This window comes from Muscardinus avellanarius, assembly GCF_963383645.1.
Source record: "Muscardinus avellanarius genome assembly, chromosome: 14".
NCBI lineage: Eukaryota > Metazoa > Chordata > Mammalia > Rodentia > Gliridae > Muscardinus > Muscardinus avellanarius.
In genome coordinates, this window is record NC_137800.1 from 77,075,553 (window position 1) to 77,096,515 (window position 20,963).

General features: G+C 44.9%; 1 protein-coding gene across 1 annotated transcript in view; it reads right to left on the reverse strand.

Moving 5' to 3' along the window:
* MBOAT1 (membrane bound glycerophospholipid O-acyltransferase 1) overlaps positions 1-20,083 on the reverse strand; it is a gene marked incomplete at both ends in the record, with an annotated part of 103,992 nt that extends 83,909 nt beyond the window's left edge. Inside the window, one exon of the mRNA XM_080710286.1 lies at positions 19,988-20,083. Within this exon, the coding sequence (XP_080566412.1) occupies positions 19,988-20,083 (96 nt within the window). The remainder of the gene's footprint in view (positions 1-19,987) is intronic.
* Positions 20,084-20,963: the final 880 nt, after the last annotated feature.

Below are 20,963 nucleotides of genomic sequence, written 5' to 3' on the forward strand. Positions count from 1 at the left end.
CTAACCAAATGCATATAACAGGTGGGATAAACATCTAACTAGCTCCTGTAATGTTTACTTTCTGGGGATGTTCCCAAGGAAAGCCACTGCTGGGTTTCAGAGTTCACTTTTTTCTTTCCACTTCTCTCTGGATATAGTTTCACATTTTCATTTTACAAACCTAAAATAATTTACAGAACCAAATGAGGTTGAAAAAGAGGAAAACAGTCCTACCACTAAGCCACCAAGTAGTACAGCTCTGGGTATATATATATGAAAAGATAGATAGAAAAATTGTAATGTTTGTTAGTCGAGCAAAGAAAGGAAGAAACTTAAATGATGGAAGGTTTCTAGGTATCTTTTCAAAGGGGCCGAAGTCAGAGAACCACGCATACGCATGTTCATTACAGCACAAATCACAATAGCCAAATTATGGAGCCAACCTAGGTGTCTATTAACAGAGGAGTGGATTTAAAAAATTATGGGCTATCCAAACAATGGAATTCTACTGCAAAGTAGAAGAACAAAGTTGTGTCATTTGCAAGAAAATGGAAGGACCTGGAGAACACTCTGTTAAGTGAGATTAGTCCATCACAGAAATAGAAGGGTCATATGTTTCCTCTAACATGCGCAAGTTAGGGAGTAATTAGGATATCAGAGGAATTCCAGATAATGGAGGAGAAGCCACAGGAATGATCTAAGGGAAACAGGGGGAAGGGGGAAGAGTGAGGTTCATTAATGGAATTACTGCCATCAACTATGTGTACATATTTGAAAATACTAATGTCAATCTCAGTACTCTCTAATGGAAGGGGTAGATGGGAGCCTGGGGGGGTGGGCCTACCGAGTGCTGTGTGCATGGATGTCATTGTCAACATGGTTTACTTTTTGATGTGAGAGTACAATGCACCAATAAAAGCATATATTTAAAAAATGATGCAAGTGTTTCTACCTATGATGAAAAACCAGCTGAAGCCACCATGGAGGCACATGCCTGCAATCCCAGAACTTGGGAGGCTGTGACAGGATGGCGGGTGTTATACTTAGATATTGAATGGTTCCTTGAAGAGCTCATAAACTGGTTTTGGAGTTGATGTAATGGAGTCATGGGGTTATAATCCAAGCAGGGGATAAATCCACTGTAATAAATTCCCCTGGTCATGGCCTAGGCTGGTAGGATGTAGCTAAAGAAGGCGGGTCCCTGGGGGTGTGGACTTGGGGGTTGTATATGGTGCCCTCCCTCGCTCTCTTGCTCCCGGCCTCCATGGTGTGAGGAGCTCACGTGCTCCCCCTCTCTCCACCTCCTGCCACCTGCCCTGAGATCTGCGGTCCCCAGCCTCACGCGGACTGAACCCGAAATGGTAAGAAAACAAATCTTCTTTCCTCTATGTTACATGGTCAAGTCTTCATATTATTGGTATAAGAAAGGTGATCGGAACAGCAGGTTTGAGGCCAATCTCAGCAACTTAGAGAGACTCTTGTTTCAAAATAGGGCTAGGGGTGAAACTTGAAGGTAGAATGCCCCTGGGTTCAATCTTCAGAAGGAAGAAGGAGGAGAAGGAGGAGGAGGGGGAGAAGGAGGGCGGGGAGGAAGGAAGGGAGAGGGGGAGGGAGAGAAGGAGGGGGGAGGGAGAGAGAAAGAGAGAAAAAAGAAAAGGAGAAGAGAAGAGAAGAGAAGAGAAGAGAAGAGAAGAGAAGAGAAGAGAAGAGAAGAGAAGGAAGAGAAGAGAAGAGACAGTCAAGCTGACTCTCTGGGGCATGAGAAGTAACTCTGCCAACTGTAAAAAGATGTGAAGAGAAGGGCTATTGGGTGCTCAGAGATGCCACCCAGGCATGGTAGAAACAAGAAATGGTAGACAGAGAGTGGTAAATAACAAAACACATACCCAGACTTACAGGCCAACCTTGGGAATAGCAAGCTCCCAGTTCACCATGGAAGATGTGAAATACCCAAATGAGCAAAAACTTGAACAAATCCCTAAAGGAATAAACGCTCAGACAACCCTTCAAACAAGACTGATTTTTTTTTTTTTCCTGGTCTGGGGATGGAACCCAGGGGCATTTGACCTCCATACTGCCCTACTTTTTATTCTTTACTTTGAAACAGCGTCTCACTAAGTTGTAAGTGGCCTCACTAAGTAGCTGAGGCTGTCTGTGAACCTCGATCACCACCTCCCAAATGCTGGGATTACAAGCGTGCGCCACACACCCAGCTAAGACTGAGGATTTATATACTAGAAAACTGTGCCTCCACAGCCATACCCTCGCCGTTTCTGGAAGGCAGACTGATTCTATCCCTTCAGTCTTAGCCTGGGACTTCTTAAGAAAGACTCAGGGCTGTGATCACCCTGAATGATCAGTGCTCAGGAATTTGTGCTGTAAGCCTTGGTGACTTCCTTTGAGTGTCTGGAGGAGGCCTCATGGCCTCGGGACCCTTGGTGCCACCCCTCACCACCACCACCTGACCACTTCCAGGGACTTGGCTCTTTCTGAAGAACATAGGAAAATTACTTTTCATATTTTCACCCAGGCATTCTTCAGTTGAGTGCAAAGCCATTCTATTTATAATTAGTGCTATTTATAAATAGCCAGGCTATTTATAGCCAATAGATCTACGACTTATACTACCTTATCCTATACTTCCATAACCTAGTATTTCCTTACTTGGTGGGTCAAATTGCCCCCACTTTAACCTGCTTCCACTGGCTCCTATATTCCTTTGACATACCGTTGTCATCTTTGTGTCTTATTTTTGTTTTTGATTTTGAATACTACCCATACTTTCTGGCACTACAAAATGCCCCAGGCTCATCTTGTATATTTCCTAGTCTGGTCCTAGAATGGGGTATTTCTCCAAGAAACCCCGGTACTTTTTATTTATTAGAGAATGGTATTAGAAACCAAGATCCAAGCCGGGCGTGGTGGCGCACTCTTGTAATCCCAACATTCAGGAGGCGGAGACCAGAGAATGGCGGTTCATGGACAGCCTCAGCTACTTAGTGAGGCCCTTCGCAACTCAGTGAGACCCTGTTTCAAAAAAGACTAAAAAATAGGTCCGGGGGTGTAGCTCAGAGGTAGAATGCCCCTGGGTTCCATCCACAGAAGAAGAAAGAAAGAAAGAAAGAAAGAAAGAAAGAAAGAAAGAAAGAAAGAAAGAAAGAAAGAGAGGGAGGGAGGGAGGGAGGGAGGGAGGGAGGGAGGGAGGGAGGGAGGGAGGGAAGGAAGGAAGGAAGGAAGGAAAGAGAGAGAGAGAGAAGGAAAGTAAGTTAGTTCATCTAGGTTTAAGTGTTCCTGTGGCTGATGGAGTGTTTCTTGTTGTGGATACTCTCAATGGATAATGTGATAAAATATTAAGTGTGTGCTAACCTTGAATTTTCAAGTATTTATAAACACTTCTGTTTTTTATTTTTGGGTGGTTTTTTGTTTTTTTGTTTGTTTGTTTGTTTTTTTGTGTGTGTGGTACTAGGCATTGAACCCAGAGGCATTCTACCTCCAAGCTACACCCCCCAGACCGATTTTATGTCCTATTTGGAAACGGCATCTCACTAGGTTTCTAAGAACCTCACTAGATTGCAGAGGCTGTACTAAAACCTGTGATCCTCCCATCTCAGCCTCTCAGGTACTGGGATTACAAAGGTGTGCCACCAGGCCCCACCTACAAATGCTTTTGCATGTAACCATCTGTATTCGTGTTAAGCTAAATGTGATTTCAGACTGATGTTTGAACTGCATGATGAGTTCTTACTGGTCATTTCCATGCTAATATGAAGTTAAGTGAATTCCTCAGAATCCAGAAAAGCAAGACAGGAGAAATGAAAGAGGGAAGCCCCTTCAGAGCTGCCATTTGCCCTAGAACCTAGGTCCATCCAGATGGCCTGGTGCCTGGAGGACAGTTCCAGAAGGGAGAGGTAGAAGACATGGAGATTCCACATAAAGCTATGTCTCAAAGCCAGGAACTCTGGGAAGAGACTGCCCCTCAAACAGAGGAAGACAACAGATGCTTGCTTATTCAGGCCTTGGCTCTGGACAAAGAGATCAAGCACAAAGATACCCTGAGGATGGGAGTCTGGGGCCCCAAGTTCACATTCCCTCTACAGAAAAAAAAAAAAAATTAAAATCCCAACACAGGAAGTGCAGTTTATTTGAATCAGGGCTGAAAAAGGCCTTGGGTGCCTGGCAGAAGGAACCCCAACTTCTCTCCAAAGGATAGTACCTTAAGCCCAAGTCTCAAATTATTCCCACTCATGAAGTACAAAGGGCATAGGACCCAGTGAAAACCGCAAAGGCCCTTGGAAACGAGAGAAGCCAGGCACAAAGACCGCACTTTGCATGAGTCCATCTCTGTGGAATGTCCAACATGGGCAAATGTATATGGAAAGAGAGAAAATTCATGGTTACCAGGATGGGGGAGAAAGAGAGACAGAGGCAGGCAAAATGTTGGAAGGGAAACAGAAACTATTAATGAGATGGGGATTCTTATCAAAGGAGATAAAAATGTTCTAAAATCAAATGGTGACCATGGTGGTAAAACCTCATGAATATACTAAAAAATACTGAACTATATACTTCCGATGGATAAATTAGAAGGTATGGAATCCCAAAAAAGGAGGAGAATATTAATGAAAAAACTGATAAAATTAAAAAACTCAGAAGTTTAATAGCTATGAACTACTGTTATTGGGGTTTTTTTTTCTTTTTTTTTTTTTTTTTTTTTTTTTGGTTGGGGGTGGTGTTGTTTGCTTTTGTGGTGCTGGGGATGGAACCCAGGGGCATCCTACCTCCAAGCTACATTCCCAGCCCTATTTCATTATTTTATTTATTTTTAAACAGAATCTTGCTAAGCTACTGAGAGCCTTGCTAAGTTGCTAAGGCTGGCCTTGAGCCTGTGAACCTCCTGTCTCAGCCTCCCAAATATTGAGATTACTATGGGAATATAAAAACTTGCACTTGAGCTCAAAACAGTTCATCACAAAATAACAGAACCAAGGGGCTAGCCCCTGGCCCTAAATTTCAGGGCCCTGTTTGGGAAATGAGTGTCCACCGCATCTGTGGTTGCCTAACCAGCAATTAAGGTCCAGAGGATGGCTGGTTCGGGAGTATGTGGCCTTGGCCCTTCTTAGCCAATTCTTTTACATATTTAAGCTCATTTCCTTTTGTTTAGCAATCCTCAGCCTGGCTGTTGTTCTTACCAACCACATTGCTTGTTCTTTTCTAACTTCTAGAAACTGCAACAGGGAAGCAAATCTAGATATATTACCCTAATAAATGTTTGAAGGTTGCCAAGCCTACAAGAGGTGGCTTTTCGGCTCTCACGAAAAGTCGTAAACAGTCCATTTCTAAATTGCTTTACAGCCTACTGCGCGCCTTCGAATGCTCTCAACAATGTCTACTCACTAAGACATGAAGCCACAATTCGTTATTTGTGGTTATGATGAAACAGAGCCCTGTATCTTGATGAAATGCCTTTTTTTTTTTAATGTATAGCAGCCTCATTATCCTTTAAGCAGATAACAAAACTGGCGATCAGATAAAGGTATCTAAGACCATTGCCTTAAGATTTGCAACTAAGTAAACCCAACTAAAAAATTAAGTAAACATTGCCTCAATAAGGCTAAAAAGTAATAAGGGGGAAAAAAACCTTCCCCATCCCTTTGTAAACTCCATCCCAGACCCCTACATGTTATAAAAAATAAAGAAATAGGAATACTCTTTTCTCTTTCTGTGTTTCCTTCCACAACTTATGTAAAGTGGCTCTCTGAGCCAGGTACAGTGGTTCACATCTATAAGTCCAGTATTTGGGAGGCTAAGACAGGAAGGTCATGGGTGTGAGTCCAACCTCAGAAACTTAGCAACACCCTATTCTGAAATAAAAAGGAGCTGGGAGTAATGGCATGTACTTGTAATCCCAACATTCAGGAGGCTGAGGCAGGAGGATCACGGTTCATGGACAGCTTCAGCTACTACTCAGTGAGGCCTTTTGCAACTCAGCGAGACCCTGTTTCAAAAATAAAGAATAAAAAAAAAAAAAAAAGATAGGGCTGATGGTGTAGCTCAAAGGTAGAATGTCCCTGGATTCCATCCCCAGTACCACAAAAAAAAAGGAGGGGGATGGGGCACGCTGGTAATCCCAGAATTTTGGGCGGTTGAGACAGGAGCTACTTAGTGAGGCCCTTTGCAACTCACTGATACCCTGTTTCCAAATAAAGAATAAAAAATAGGGCTTGGGGGGGTCTATCTCGGAGGTAGAATGCCCCTGGGTTTCATCCCCAAAACTGCAAATAATAAAAAGTGATGGGGATGTAACTCAGAGATAGAATGCCCTGGGATTCAATCCCCAGTACCAATAATAGAGGTGTATATCAGTGTTGCTTCCTTTTTGTTCAACAGCCTACAAGGTAAGTTAAGTGCCTTTTGGAAACAATGGTCAATTATCTTTAAGAATGAAGAAGGGAGGCTAAGCACCTCAGAGTCCCTACTGGACAGAAAAGGAAACTCCTTCTCCGCATGACCTTTTTCCCAGCATGCCCCAAGTTCCTAAGGCATGCTGGCCTTACTCTAACAAGAGGCGAAAGAAGAGAGAAGATTCCGGGGCCACAAAGCCAACTCACTTCAGTCAACGTGCACTGACACGCACACGTCGAATTTAGAAAAGTAAAAAACATACAGGTCCCACCCTTTTAGCTAAGTCCCCTGAACAGTGAAAGGAAATATGGGGAGTCTTGGTTCATGCTCTTCACCCTGCCAAACTGTTTCTTTACAGTGTAAACACCATCCTTTCTTGTTACCCATCAAGGTCTGGAAATCTGCAGAGCTGAACAGGTCTCAAAGAGCTTTGATTCCTCAGAAGATCCAAGAGTTTGGGAGAAGCACAGCGGGGACCAGGCTAGGTAGGGGCAGAGTTCTTCCCAATCCCTTTACTGTCCTTGTGCCCACATCCAAGGTCAGTGTAAACAAACCCAAGCCCTCTGCCTCAATGGCCAGGAGCTCCTACCGGAAGTGGCACTCACTCGGGGCTCTCCATACTGCTGGGAATCCCTTCCCAACCTGCAGCATGTTCAGGCTGTGCTAAAGGACAAGGCAGCTCTTGAAAGAACAGAAAGGGACCTTCAGGAAAGTTCAGAAAGGAAGTCAGGAGTCTCCAGTGCTCTGTGTTTGCAGATATGAATCAATCCCTAAGAGACAGTGTTAAGAAAAAAATAATAATAATCGGAAGAACCACAGACTACCACGCATGTCAGAAAGGATCTGAGTACGTGTAAGCACAGGTTTTCTCTGAAAGGATGTAACGGGGGCAGCTGCAGCAGAAAGGAGATTGACCAGCTAGAAAACTGAGATCCAGAAAAAGAGACAGACCTTTTATGATGGAGCCATTTCCACCTGTAACTATGATACTGAGTGTGCACCGCCTAGCCAGAAAATTGAATTTTAGACTATATCTACACCCAATCAAAACCAAAAAATTAAAAAGATAGATGGTTTCAATGTGGTAAATAAATAAAAACAAAAGGCAAGCCAGGAGTGGTGGCATATGTTTCTAACTCTAGTACTTGGGAAGCTGAGACAGAAGGATCTCAGGTTTGAAATCACTCTCAGAAATTTTGCAAGACCAAGTTTCCAAATAAAAAATAAAATAGGACTGAGGATGTAACCCAAAGGTTAAAGGCCCCTGAGTTCCACCTCTAATACCACCAAGAAGAAAAAGAAGAAGAAGAAAAGAAAAAATGTAGAGCAAAATATAATACCAGAAGTAAAAAAAAAAAAAAAAAAAAAAAAGCCTTAGGCACAAAAAAGTTTCAACCTAGTGATACTCACCGTTAAACCACTTCATGAAATTTCACTAAATGACTTTAGAGTTTTGCAACTTCCTCTGGGCCTAAGCACAGGAATCCTTTGCTGATTCATTTGCTTTAGGTCAGAGCTAATTTCAAACAATCTAAACACAAACTTTTCAACGGTCCCCATGTTCTTTTCCAAATTAAACTAGACCCTGAATTCTGTGTTGTTTTTTCAGTAAATAAACCTGAGAATGGAATATTTATGGCAACATGATGGTTAGGAAATCCCCCAGCAATATCAGCCCAGAAATCTTCATTCAACATTTTAAACTGTTTTAATGCTCTTGTGGACTTTCCACAAAGCTATCTTAAATCAGACCGGGATCGCCAATGCATAAAAGATTAACCACTGATGTCTTACTAAAGTAGCTAGCAGAGCCCCACTATTACAAGGAAGTTGGTAAATGATTCACCAAGTGTGTATGTTTTTTGGATAACTAAAAAGCACATTATAAATGTGTTAATGAGTTCATCTCCTTGAAGATAGGCACATTTCTTAAGCCCAAATAAATAAATAACTGTCTTGTTTTTCTTCTTTTTTCTTCTCTCTCTCTCTCTCTCTCTCTCTCTCTCTTTTTGCATGCACATTAGTGTTACTGGGGAATGAACCCAGGGGGTATTCTGCCTCTGAGCAATATACCCCAAGCCCTATTTTTACTTTTTATTTTGCAACCAGGATCTCATTAAGTAGATAGTCTTACTAAATTGCTGAGACCGGCCACAAATTCACAATCCTCCTGTTTGGTTCTCCCATGTGCTGGGATTACAAGACTGTGTCACCACGCCCAACAGGAATAGCAGTCTTTTAATAAAGGACATTTTTAACCAATATAAAAAAACTCTTTGAAGTTACTTTTCCCACTGATTACACTCTATGTTTGTGCTCCTGGCAAAACTAATAGAGAGAGTCAGTAATAAGGTTGCAGCAAATCTTCTCTTTATCTTGCTTAAAGATAAGACTGACTTGCTTAAAATAGAAAGTCTTTGAGAAGCACAAAACCACTGATACTAAATGATATATACTGAGCTCTTGTCACAAGTTGCTGGCACAAAGAAGATTTCTAGATTGTATCACTCTAGATATAAGTGTTTTCCTGAAATCTTTCTTATAAACACCATTCAGAGACCACACTACACAATACCTGAAAGTATTTTATGTGTATGGCTTGACTTCAGACATCTAGAGGAAATTTCTACAGGCTGTGCACACACACTCAAGACAATGGGTCCAAAAAATGATATCACCATCTTCACTCATAATAGCTGGTGTGGAGTACTTCCGCTCCAGAGCCAAGGAAATAAGAATGGAGTACAACTTAAAAACCCAAGATTAACATTTAATTATCAGCAACTGAACCATGAATTCAGTTTTATTTTAGAAATCAGCCTCTTCAGACTCCAGATAATGGAGGAGACCCCTCAGTGGAGCCAGGAAGGAAGGGAAGGGGAGGAGGAAGACCGAGGTTCATTAATAGAAACACTACCATTGACTATGTGTATACATGTGAACATGCCCAGGTCAATCTGAATACTCTGTATTGGAAGGGAGGGACATGGGAGGCGAGGGGGCACCAAGTGCCGTGTTTATGTATGTCATTGTCAACATGATTTACATTATGATGTGAAACTATAATACACCAATAAAAGCATAAAACAATGGTCTCTTCAACCTGAAATTCAGGTTTCAAGTAATAATAACTCCATTGGTTTTAAAAAAAAAAAAACTGGCTGCCAATTTTATCTTAATTTAATCATTCATTCCAAACCAGAAATGTAAATAAAATTCCATTTCAATTCAACAAACGTGTATTTAGTTCCTATTTGGGCCTGTGCTTACAAAGGAGCCTGGCATTCATTCTCAGTGGTATTAAATAAAATTTATGGAAGGCCACTGTTCTGAACTCCTGCACTCGGCCCCAGCAGACCTGATCAAACTAGAACAGGGTAGTGAACTTTGAAATAGAAAAAAAGAAAAAAACAGCTTCAAAAAACAAAGCAAAAAATACAGAAGATTCACAGCAACCAGTAGGAAGAGACCCAGTCAACCTGAACCCCCATGATGAGGACACCCATGTTTTGTAATCCTATAAGGAATATGACTTTGGATCCTCCAATCTGCTGTTTTGTTTCTGGTTCCTGCTTCTCTCAGCCTCTCCTACTTCTAAATCCCATCTCCTCTGAGTGGTTCAGAGGGGCATCTTTCTACTGCGTAGCCAAGATACTGCCCAATTCATGAATCACTGATAAGAGGCAGTGAGATCGCTAGGCTACATTTGTTGACGTTTTCTTCTTTGACAGTGATCTCTGCCCACAAAGAATATTACTGTGTTCCGGAGTATCAGAGTCTTTGCTAAAACAGCTTCTTCCTAGGATATTCTGAATATCCCACTTGACTCTCTAACCCCCCAGAAAGATTCTCCTCCTCTTCCCCTTCTCCTAAAGCAGTCATTTAGGGAAGTTGCCCTCCCTTTAGTGACTGTCAGCTCAAGCCACCAGAATGTGACTCCTCTCAGTAGTTCTCAGGAGAGTCAGCCCAACCCGGGGGTCACCCGGGGTCCCTAGAGTGGAGACCACATGTCCTCTTGCTCTGTGTGTACAGCCTCCTCTGGTGGGAAGTGCCAGGGCTGACCAAGGGGGGTGACCTCCACCATCCCTGTCCCCTCCAGTCTCATAGAACATGAGGCTTCTTACCCCACTGTCTCGCCCCCAACACGTCCACATTTGATGCGCTGCTGCTGCTTCTGAAAACCACCTTCCAAGGGCGTTCTCTTATCCAGAACCCCAGAGGAATTTTCCACCCATCCATATGCAGCTCAGGGAAGACCATAAACTCAGGGTCAGGCCCTGGACACGGCCTCATCAGGAGTCTGGGAAGGCAAAAGGCCAGCTCTGCTTCGCGGGATCCCTCCCACTTGTCGCCGGTTCGTGTCTAGCTCACAGCTCCACTTATATCCACATGCTGCTCCTGGCTTCCTCACTGCCATGACTCATCTTCCCGCTGCCTGTCTCCCTCCCTCCCTCCACAGCTGACCTCTCTCCATTCTCCCGTTACCACAACAGCAAAGTCAAGAGGAAGAAAGTGGCACTTCTCCAGAGCCCCACTGCTGCCCTGAGCCATTTCTCTCCCACATCCCCCTATGAAAGCTTTCCTCCCTCCACACTCTGCCTGGGCTCCTAGCATCAAAGGAGATCATGGATGCAGAGTGGCTGGCTGAGCGCCTGCTAGCAGGGCAGGTCAACCCTTTCCCGCTGCCAGACACCACCCACATTCCTAGAGCCTTCTCTAGCTCAAATCCCAAATGCCTGTGGGCAGCTTCAGTGTTGACAAGGAAACTGTCAATCATCCTGGTTCCTCAACTTGCTAAGCTGAACCGACTTTCAGCCCCTACCCTCCTGTCCACACCCCTGACTTTCATCAGAGCCCAGAAAAAGCATCACTAGAACTCTCCCACTGGGAAATCCCAGCCCCCCAGCCATCTCATCACCTTGCACCTGCTCCTCCAAGCCCCACCTCCTAGGCATTTCCCTCTTCACTCACCACCTCCAACTACCTGTCAGCATCTTTCAGCACCCATGCCTAACTTTCCAACAGCCTTCTCTGCAAACTCCCAACTGTCTGCTTCACATTAGCTCCTGAAGAGAACTGCTGAAAGAGAAAAAGCACAGGAGCACCCACATCCATGCCTCTAAAAGTGTCTGACTTTAGCCTGGCATGGTGACACATGCTTGTAATCCCAGCATTCAGAGACCAGAGGATCATGGTTCACGGACAGCCTCAGCTACTTAGCAAGGCCCTTTGTAACTCAGTAAGACCCTGTTTCAAAAATAAAAAGACTTTGCAGCCGGGCGTGGTGGCGCACGCTTGTAATTCCAGCATTCAGGAGGCTGAGACCGGAGGATCGTGGTTCGTGGACAGCCTCAGGTACTTAGGCCCTCTGCAACTCAGTGAGATCCAGTTTCAAAATAAAGAATAAAAAATAGGGCAGGGGCTGTAGCCCGGAGGTAAAATGCTCCTGGGTTCCATCCCCAGACCCATAAAAAATAAAAAATAAAAAATAAAATAAAAAACAAAAAGGCTTTGGTGAGGCTCTCAGCAACTTAGTGAGACCCTGTTTCCAAACAAAATATAAAATAGGTCTGGGAGTGTAGCCCGGAGGTAGAAGCCCCCTGGGTTCCATTCCTAGTATCGCAAAAAATAAATAAATAAATAATAAATAGACTAAAAACTAGGGCTGGGGGTGTAGCTCAGAGGTAGAATGCCCCCTGGGTCCCATCCCCAGTACCACAAAAAAAAAAAAAAAAGTTCAATATCTTTCATCCCTAATGGCTCTCAAACTTTTATTGGTGTAAGAGTCACCCAGGAAGCCTCCTCACCCAATCTTCAGATCCTGTAGGTCTAGGCTGTATCCCAGAAACAACATAGGAATAGATTCTGATAATGATCCCTGCACTATATTTTGAAGAAAACTGGTCTTTAGAAGGGAGTCTATAAACGCCAGCCTTCTGGCCAAATCCAGTCCACTGCCTGTTTTTGTGGAACCTGCATGTTACAAATGTTTTTGCCTTTGTAAAGGATTGCAAAAAAATTTTTTAAATTCATGACACCTGGAAAATTGTGTGAAAATCAAATTTCCATGTCCATAAGTAAAGCTGTAAGCCAACAGAGCCACACCCAACCTATTACATATTATCTAGGGCTACTTTCATGCCACCAATGGATGGCAGAGCTTAGTGGCTCTGAGAAAAAAAAATGTGCAGCCCACAAAGCCAAAGCTATTTCTTGCCAGACCCTTGAAAGGAAGAGTTTGCCGACCCTGGTCTGCAGGATGAGGAGCAAGCACCTCGCCGGGGCCCTGCCTCCCCCTCCAACAGGAAGTCCAGTGTCTACACAACTGCACCTGACCGCCACCTGTCTGGACTTTTATTTCCTTGAAGGAAGCAGACAATTGCATACCTCCGTCCATGCTACTCTTTCTACCAAGCATGAGCGCCCCACTTTGCCTGACAAATAGTTATTCACCTAACTCATGTTCCGCCTCAGATGTGGGAGCTCTCTAATAACCATGCCTACAAAGTAGGATGGGCTCTCATGCCTCCCCCAGGCTTGATGGCCCAGCCATATGTATACAGCAATGGTCCTCGAACTCCCCCAGTCCAGAGGTCACACGCGAGCACCCGTGGCTGGGATGTGTCCCTGCCCTCCCCCACCAGGAGCTGCCGAGGGTCAGTCATGACCACTTTGTTCACATCTAAATCAGAGCCACCTAGCACCGGCCCCACAGTCTTGGCATACAGGAGAGACTCAGTCTTTGTGTGTGGTCTAATCAAGCTAATTTCCTTCTATAAGCTAGTCATTTTACATAGCAGACAATGACAGGGATGTTAAGTGGGGAGAGGAGACCTGTCTTGGTAGAAATGACTAAGGCTAAGGCCAAAAAAAGAAAAACGTGGGTCTGTCACTGGCTGATGCCCTGTGGCCTGCTGCATGCTCATACCCGACCTGAGCTGGGATGGACCGCAAAGCCCCTGGCTCAAGGCCGGATGGTTTAAGTCAGAAACCCAGGCAGCATGAAGAAGCGCAGGGCTGGGTTGAAGCACCCTTCCTCCCACAAAGGCCAATCTACTGTCCATGCAGAACAGTTGCTGGGGATTAGCTCAGAGGCAGAGTGTGTGCTTAGTATGCTTGAGGCCCTGCGTTTAATCCCCAACATCAAAAAATAAATAAAAATAAAAATAAAAACAAGGTTCTCTACACTGAAATTTAATAATTTGTAACATTGGGTTGTGTGGTTGTGTGTGTGTGTGTGTGTGTGTGTGTGTGTGTGTGTGTGTTGGGGAGAGGAGAGTACTAGAGATTAAACCCAGGGGCATTCTACCTCTGAGCTACACTCCTAGTCCTTGTTTTGTTTGTTTTGTTTTGTTTTGAAATAGGCTCTCACTAGGTTGCTGAGAGTCTTGTTACACTGCTGAGGCTGTCCTCAGACCTGCAATCTTCCAGCCTTGGCTTCCCAAGTACTGGGATTACAGGTGTGTGCCACCAAGCCCAACGGCATATGTTATTACTAATGATAAACACTTATTGAGTCCCTGCTATTTCCTGGGAATGCAAAGAGGGATAAAAAAAAAAAAAACCCAAGGAAACTCTAACCTAGTCTGGACTAGTCAGCACGTGAACCCAGCAAGATCATAGCAATATCATAAGAAAATATTCACCAAATGTCATGTGCAAACAAGTAAATTTCTACAGGACTTTAATGCGCCCAGTGGATGGCCTAACCCCTCTCTGCTCCCCTGAGGACCCATGTGCACAGCACCTCATAGGTGTGTGAGTACACACCACCTGTACACTGATAGGAGCCCCTTGACTCCTCCACTGGCCTATCAGCTTTTCCAGGATAAGGACCTTGATTTTTTTTTTCCAGCCTTCAATTTCTAACACATTGTTAGGTACCTGATACTACTAGGATTAAACAAATATTGAACTGATTTAATAATGACTGTGGAATTTGAGTTGAGCTTTTAGTGTAGGGCAAGATTTAGATAAGAGAACTGAAGGTTGGACGTTCCAAACATGGCCAAAGAAACCAGCCAGGTGACTGATAACTGCCAAAGGCAGAGAACCCTGAGGTTACAAGCCCCAGCAGGGTAACCAAAACCTATTGCCGAGCCAGGCATGGTGGCTCGTGCTTGTCATCCTAGTACTTAGGAAAATGAGACAGGAGGATCGTGGGTAAGTGGTCAGCCTCAGCTACTTAGTGAGACCCTGGGCAGCTGGGCGTGGTGGCGCACGCTTGTAATCCCAGCATTAGGGAGGCTGAGACAGGAGGATCGCAGTTCACGGACAGCCTCAGCTACTTAGTGAGGACCTCAATTACTTAGTGAGACCCTGTTTCAAAAATAAAGAATAAAAAAATAGGGCAGGGGGTGTAGCTCGGAGGTCAAATGTCCCTGGGTTTCATCCCCAAGCCCACAAAATAAAATAAAATGAAATAAAGAATAAAAAGTAGGGCTATGGGTATAGCTCAGAGGTAGAATGCCTCTGGGTTCAATCTTCAGTATCACAAAAATTAATTAATTAATTAATTAATTAAAAGTTTAAAAACCATTGCTGGAGTCACCACTAGTCCAGAGTGCCAAATCTTCAAAGCTGGTCTTCATTCATACAGACTTTTCAATCATAACACAATCTTACATCAATATTCCTAAACCTTTGGTGCTTTAATTTCTGCTTTCCTTTTTTTTTTTTTTTTCTTTTGTGGTACTAGGGATTTAAGTCCAGGGGCCTTCTACCTCTCTGCCCCCCGCTTTTTTTTTGGTGTGTGTGGGGGGGGGGGTGCTGGGGATTGAACCCAAGGGCATTCTACCTCCAAGCTATACTCCCAATTTTTTTTTCTGATTTTTTTATTCTTTGTGTGTGTGTGTGTGTGCTACAAATGGAACCCAGGGGCATTCTACCTCCAAGCTACAACCTCAGCCTTATTTTTCCTTCTTTATTTTGAAACAGGGTCTCACTGAGTTGCAAAAGGCCTCACTGAGTAGCTGAGGCGGTCGGTGAACCCTGGATTCTCTTGTCTCAGCCTCCCAAATGCTAGGATTACAAGTGTGCGCCACCACACCCGGCTGGAAGTTTTTTAAAGCCTGAAAACAGTTTCCTTTTCAGGTTTTATAGTTCCCAAAATATAACCATGCACCACACACATTAATAACATTACAATATCCTGCCTGGCAGTCAAATCAATGTTTCAACTTTAGAAGGCTTTGCTTAGTTTAAAGGCAGATCATGTCACACTCAACAACCAAAACAAAACAGACAGGGAATGAGCAGATGGTTAAAAACAAATTCATCGTCCATTTCTTGACTTCCCAAAAATGGGAAAGAAAAGTTCTTGCTTAATTTATCCTGGTAAGTAAAGCTTCGTATCTAAATAATCCTACTAACTCCTGGAGCGCTCCTTCTGCTCGGTGGACAGGGACTCGTTGCGGAATGCAGTTTCCAACAAACTTATTTATACCACACCTGGAGAAGTCCCTAAGTCCTCATCCATTTACCGTACTCTGTATCTGAACCGCTATGCTCTCTTTGTCTCTAATTAAATAAGATGGTTTTACATTTAACATCTTTAGGAGCTTGTCAGGCTAGGAAAAGTCCCTGGAAACAAAACCCAGAGACTCTGCCTTATTATACACATAACTGCACACACATTTCACCTATTTAAGGGTGCCTAGAAGTGAACAGAACAGATGAATGGGGCACACCCATGAAAAAATAATAAAGAGGTCTTCACTGACGAGCCAGAATGCTCAAAGGATGTCTCAGTTTTTGCAGATAATAAACTACCTGACACAGGAAGACCCAGAGGCTAAAGACATTTACAGAAGTGCAATCAGTCAGAAATTATGAGTAGAAGCATGAAACATGAGGACATCAGGAAAGCATTCAGTATCTTTATGTGACATGTGAAGAACTGTGCGGATCACTTGACATGTGTGTTTTATGTCTGTCAACATCTCTCGGGCCAATAAAAAAAAAAAGCCACTCTTTCATGGGACGGGAGCAAACATTTATCAAGGACGGCACGCTTATCCTTAGGTTGACAAGCCACACCTGGCTTTACCTGTCTCCACCTGTCTCTTCCATTCTGTACCCAGTGGCCCCAGATCAGCCACCCTTGGGTTGGGTCGGACCACTGGGGTCACAGGCAGGAGATGAAGGAGAAGGGCTGAAGTTCTCTCTCGGTTTTCTCTACTGCAACCCAGCAGGCGTGCTGGGGCTAGGTCTGGCTGTCACAAAACAACAGCAATAGACTGGCTCCCTTTCCCCAGCTGTGGGCAATTCAATATCCTTTTTCTCTGCACTGGGAATGGAACCCAGGGCCTCCTTCGTGTTTGGTAAGAGCTCTTCCACTGAGCTAAACCCCTAGCCTGGTCCTGTTTTAGTTCCCTGAGCTCTGATCACAACAGTCTAAGCAGTTCATTAATGCCTCTTCTCCATTTCAACCAATCGAGTGGAATTCTGTTTCTTGCCAACACCCTGTCTAATACAAGGGCCTTTTGTCTGATACAAGAGCATTTTATATAAGATGTCTCAACCCCAAAATGTAGATCTCATTGCCATTTCTCATTTTACACATGAGGATACTGAGAGTAGAGTACCAGCTCTGGGCAAAGTGGGAATTCGTCCAAATGGGTCTGACATTTCATAGCTGGATACAGTGGCGCACACCTGTAATCCCAGCACTTGAAAGGCTAAGACAGGTCAGCCTCAGTAACTTATCAAGACTCTGTCTCAAAATTCAAAAAATAAAATTAAAAAGGCTAGATAGCCAGGATGGTGGCACACACTTGTAATCCCAGTACTTGGGAGGCGGAGACAGGAGGACCACAGGTTCGCAGCCAGCCTCAGCTACTTAGTGAGGCCCTCCGCAACATAGTGAGATACTGTTTCAAAATAAAGGATTAAAAAAATAGGGCTGGAGATATAGATCAGAGATAGAATGCCCCTGGGTTCAATCCCTGGTATCACAAAAAAGGGGGTCTAGGGGTATAGCTCAGAGGTAGAATGCCCCTGGGTTTGATCCCTAGTGCCACACACTAAATAAAAAGTCTTTAAAGTATGAAGAAGGAAAAACATACCAAACTTACAAACTCTCAAGCCACACTTTAGCCTCCAAGCTCATTATTTATAATTTGGGGGTTTTTTTGGGTTTTTTTGTTGTTGTTGTTGTTTTTTGGTGTGTGTGTGTGTGTGTGTGTGTGTGTGTGTGTGTGTGTGGTACTGGGGATTGAATCTAGGGGCATTCTTCCTCCAAGGTACATCCACAGCCCTATTTTTTATTCTTTATTTTGAAACAGGGTCTCACTAAGTTGCAGAGGGCCTCACTGAGTAGCTGAGGCTGGCTATGATCCTGCGATCCTTCTGTCTCAGCCTCCCAAATGCTGGGATTACACGCGTGCGCCACCACGCCTGGCTCACGGTTTGGGATTTTGCATGGGTGTGATGGGTCTAAAAGAAGCTACCCTGGGCACTGCCTTATGGATTCTTCTTCCACGGAGAGTCATTCAGACCTGACCCTGTTGGAGGTGGTCAGCCTGAACCTAGAACCTAGGAATGCCCATGTGTTCCTTTCATGGCCAATAGTTTTCCTTGGATTCATCCCAGAAACCCTTTGTCCCTCTCAATCTTAAACATATTTAAGGCACTTTTGTCCTTTTCATAAATTAAAAACAGGGTTACTTTTACAGATATCCAGGAGGTTGGGGATGGAGGTGGGAGTAGTAAAGGTGTTTAATACCATTAGGCTAGCAACTTGCAGTTGCAACTAACCACGCCTTCTTCTATAATATCATCCTCTCCCCAAATTTTCCTCTCTTGCTTGGCAAAATAGCTTAAAAGAGAAAATGCAATTAAAATAATGTCTGATAGGAGGTGGACAGGTAAATACAAAATAAACTTCCCCTGAGAAAACTCAGCAATTAGTTACACTTAGTGTCAGACCTCAAGAATTTTTGCGATTGCATCCGCCTCTGTCTGGGTCCCTGCTTCTCTCCCAGCATCGCTAGAAACTGAAGAGTAAGGGACAAAAGTGCACGTGCGGTAGCATCTAACACCTGTCCCAAGTCCCTGACCCTCTAGGCTTTCAGGCTGAGAAGGAGGCAGTGGTCAGATCCTCCGTGAGTCAGGGACAGGTGGCTCTGTCAACAGTGGCTGCATAAAGCAAAAGGCCAGGCCCGGGTTCCTAGCTGCTTATGGAAGGTGATTTGCAGGTAGGCTCTTGTTTGATGAAAAGGAAGAAGGACACCAGTCAAGGGAACAGGAAATAAGCTGGCAAAAAAAAAAGCCAAAATGAAACAAAACAGGAGTGTGTGGGCACTCCTCCAGCACGCCCTGCCCAACTCCACTAAGACCAACAGACATGTATTGAGTCACTACTAAGTAAAGAGCCCCAGGCATTAAAAAAAAAAAAATACAGAAAGTAAAACAGCCTCGGTCAGCAGGAAGATTTCTTACTGTTTGTCGTGTTAGTGGTAGCAGGCAATTCCTGGACAGTTCAGATAACTTCTTCAGGGCTGCTCTTTTCCACTGACCTGTTCTAAACACAAGCCTTCTACTTCAGTGATAAACCCGTGAATACGTTACAGCCTTCAGAAAGCCAAAGTATCCCTTGGTGGTCCCTCTTCCCATTCTAATGGGCATCCCATCCCACAGAGTACAAAAGCGCCATCTTGCTGATTGCCCAGTCTCATTGCTGAAAACACCCAGGTCTCTCATTCAAAACCTAACGACCTTGTTTCCAAATACAAAGGGCTGAGAGTACAGATCAGAGGTAGACGCCTTGGGTTCAATCTCCAGTATATATATTTAAAAAAAAAAAAAAAACTAGTGACTATAGTCCACGGATCAATCAGGCTCATTTTTAAAATAGGATCACTTACACTTAAAAAAATAAAATAGTAAAAGCCGGGCATGGTGGCGCATGCTTGTAATCCCCAGCGGAGGATCGCACAGATTCCAAGCCTGCCTCAGCTACTTAGTGAGGCTCTCAGTAACTTAGTGAGACCCTGTTTCCAAATAAATTATAAAATAGGGCTGGGGGTGTAGCCCGGAGGTAGAAAGCCCCTGGGTTCCACCCCCCCCCATACCACAAAAATAAATAAATAAATAAATATTAAAAAATAGTAAATACTGACTAGCCAGGTGCGGTGGTGCACACCTGTAATCCCTTCTACTAGGGAGGCCCAAGCAGGAGGATCATAAGTTCAAAGCCAGCGAGATCCTGTCTCAAAATAAAAAGGGCTGGGGATGTATCTCAGTGGTAGAGTGCCCCTGGGTTCAATTCTCAGTACCAGGAAAAAGAAAAAAGGAAAAAGTATACTTGGCCACACTGATGGGAGAAACACTAGATTCGCTTATCAGACTTCTTCAGAACTTGATTACAAATCAAAACTTTTTTAAAAAGTTGAATAGAACTTGCCATGTAGGGTGTGCAAAATATGTTTAGACTTACAAAAAGGAAAATGTTAAAAAACCAAATTTAAAATTAAAAAAAAAAAGCCCACCTGCCTGGCTGGTTGCTATAAATCCACTCCGGGGCAGGGGCCTGCAGGGGTACTGGGGACCGGGCTCAGCCCTGGGGCTGGCGGGAGCCCTGCGCCTGCGCGCGGGACGCGGTTACCTGGTCCAGCGGGATGCGCAGCAGCTCGCTGAGCGGGTGCAGACAGGTGGAGCCGGTGGTGCGGTGGGGACTGCTGGGTGGCGGCGCTCCGGCCATGCTGCATCTTTGGGCTGCGGCTGCCCCGGCCCGCGCCACCCTGCCCGGCGTCCTCGGCCCGGTGCAGGTGAGAGAACGCGAAGAGGGGACCAGGCACGACTGCCGCCAACCCTCGGGAAGCAAACTTGGCGCCGGCTAGGAAGCCCGGGCCACAGGGGGCTGGGGAGCGCCCGCTTCCCGCTCCGCTCCGCTCGCCACCCATTGGCCTCGGGGCCCAGGACCGCCCCTGGGGGCGGAGGGAGAGAGAGAAAGTGGGAGCCCGGCCTGCCCAGCCCCACCCGACCACAAGACCTGAGAGGGACCGAGGCAGGCCCGGCCCCGCCCTGGGTAGGTTTCGGTGCAGTCACCGCACCCTGCTCCCGTCCCCCAGCCGGCTAAGATTCCCTGCACTTTCCTTTCCAACCTTGAAATGTTTCTGATCCAGTGCTGGAAGCCAAGAAGACACGCACACCCCAACCCCTAACTACTAGTCAACCACCCCCTCTTCACTTACCTCCCCCTGGTCAAGCCAGTTTCCTACACCCTAATCCCCGACACGCTCTGTCACACAAGCAAATACAGGAGACTCCTAACTCCTGATCTCTTCCGTTCCTTTGGGTCAGATAGAAAACTTTTGTGCCCCTGTAAGAAACCATGTTTCAAGCCGGGCGTGGTGGCGCACGCTTGTAATCCCAGCATCCCTGCGGTTCTCAGCCTCAGCTACTTAGGCTCTTTGCAACTCAGTAAGACCCTATTTCAAAATAAAGAAAAGAGCCGGGCGTGGTGGCGCACGCTTGTAATCCCAGCGCTTGGGAGGCTGAGGCAGGAGGATTGGACAGGTTCAAAACCAGCCTCAGCTACTTAGCGAGGCTCTCAGCAACTTAGTGAGACCCTGTTTCCA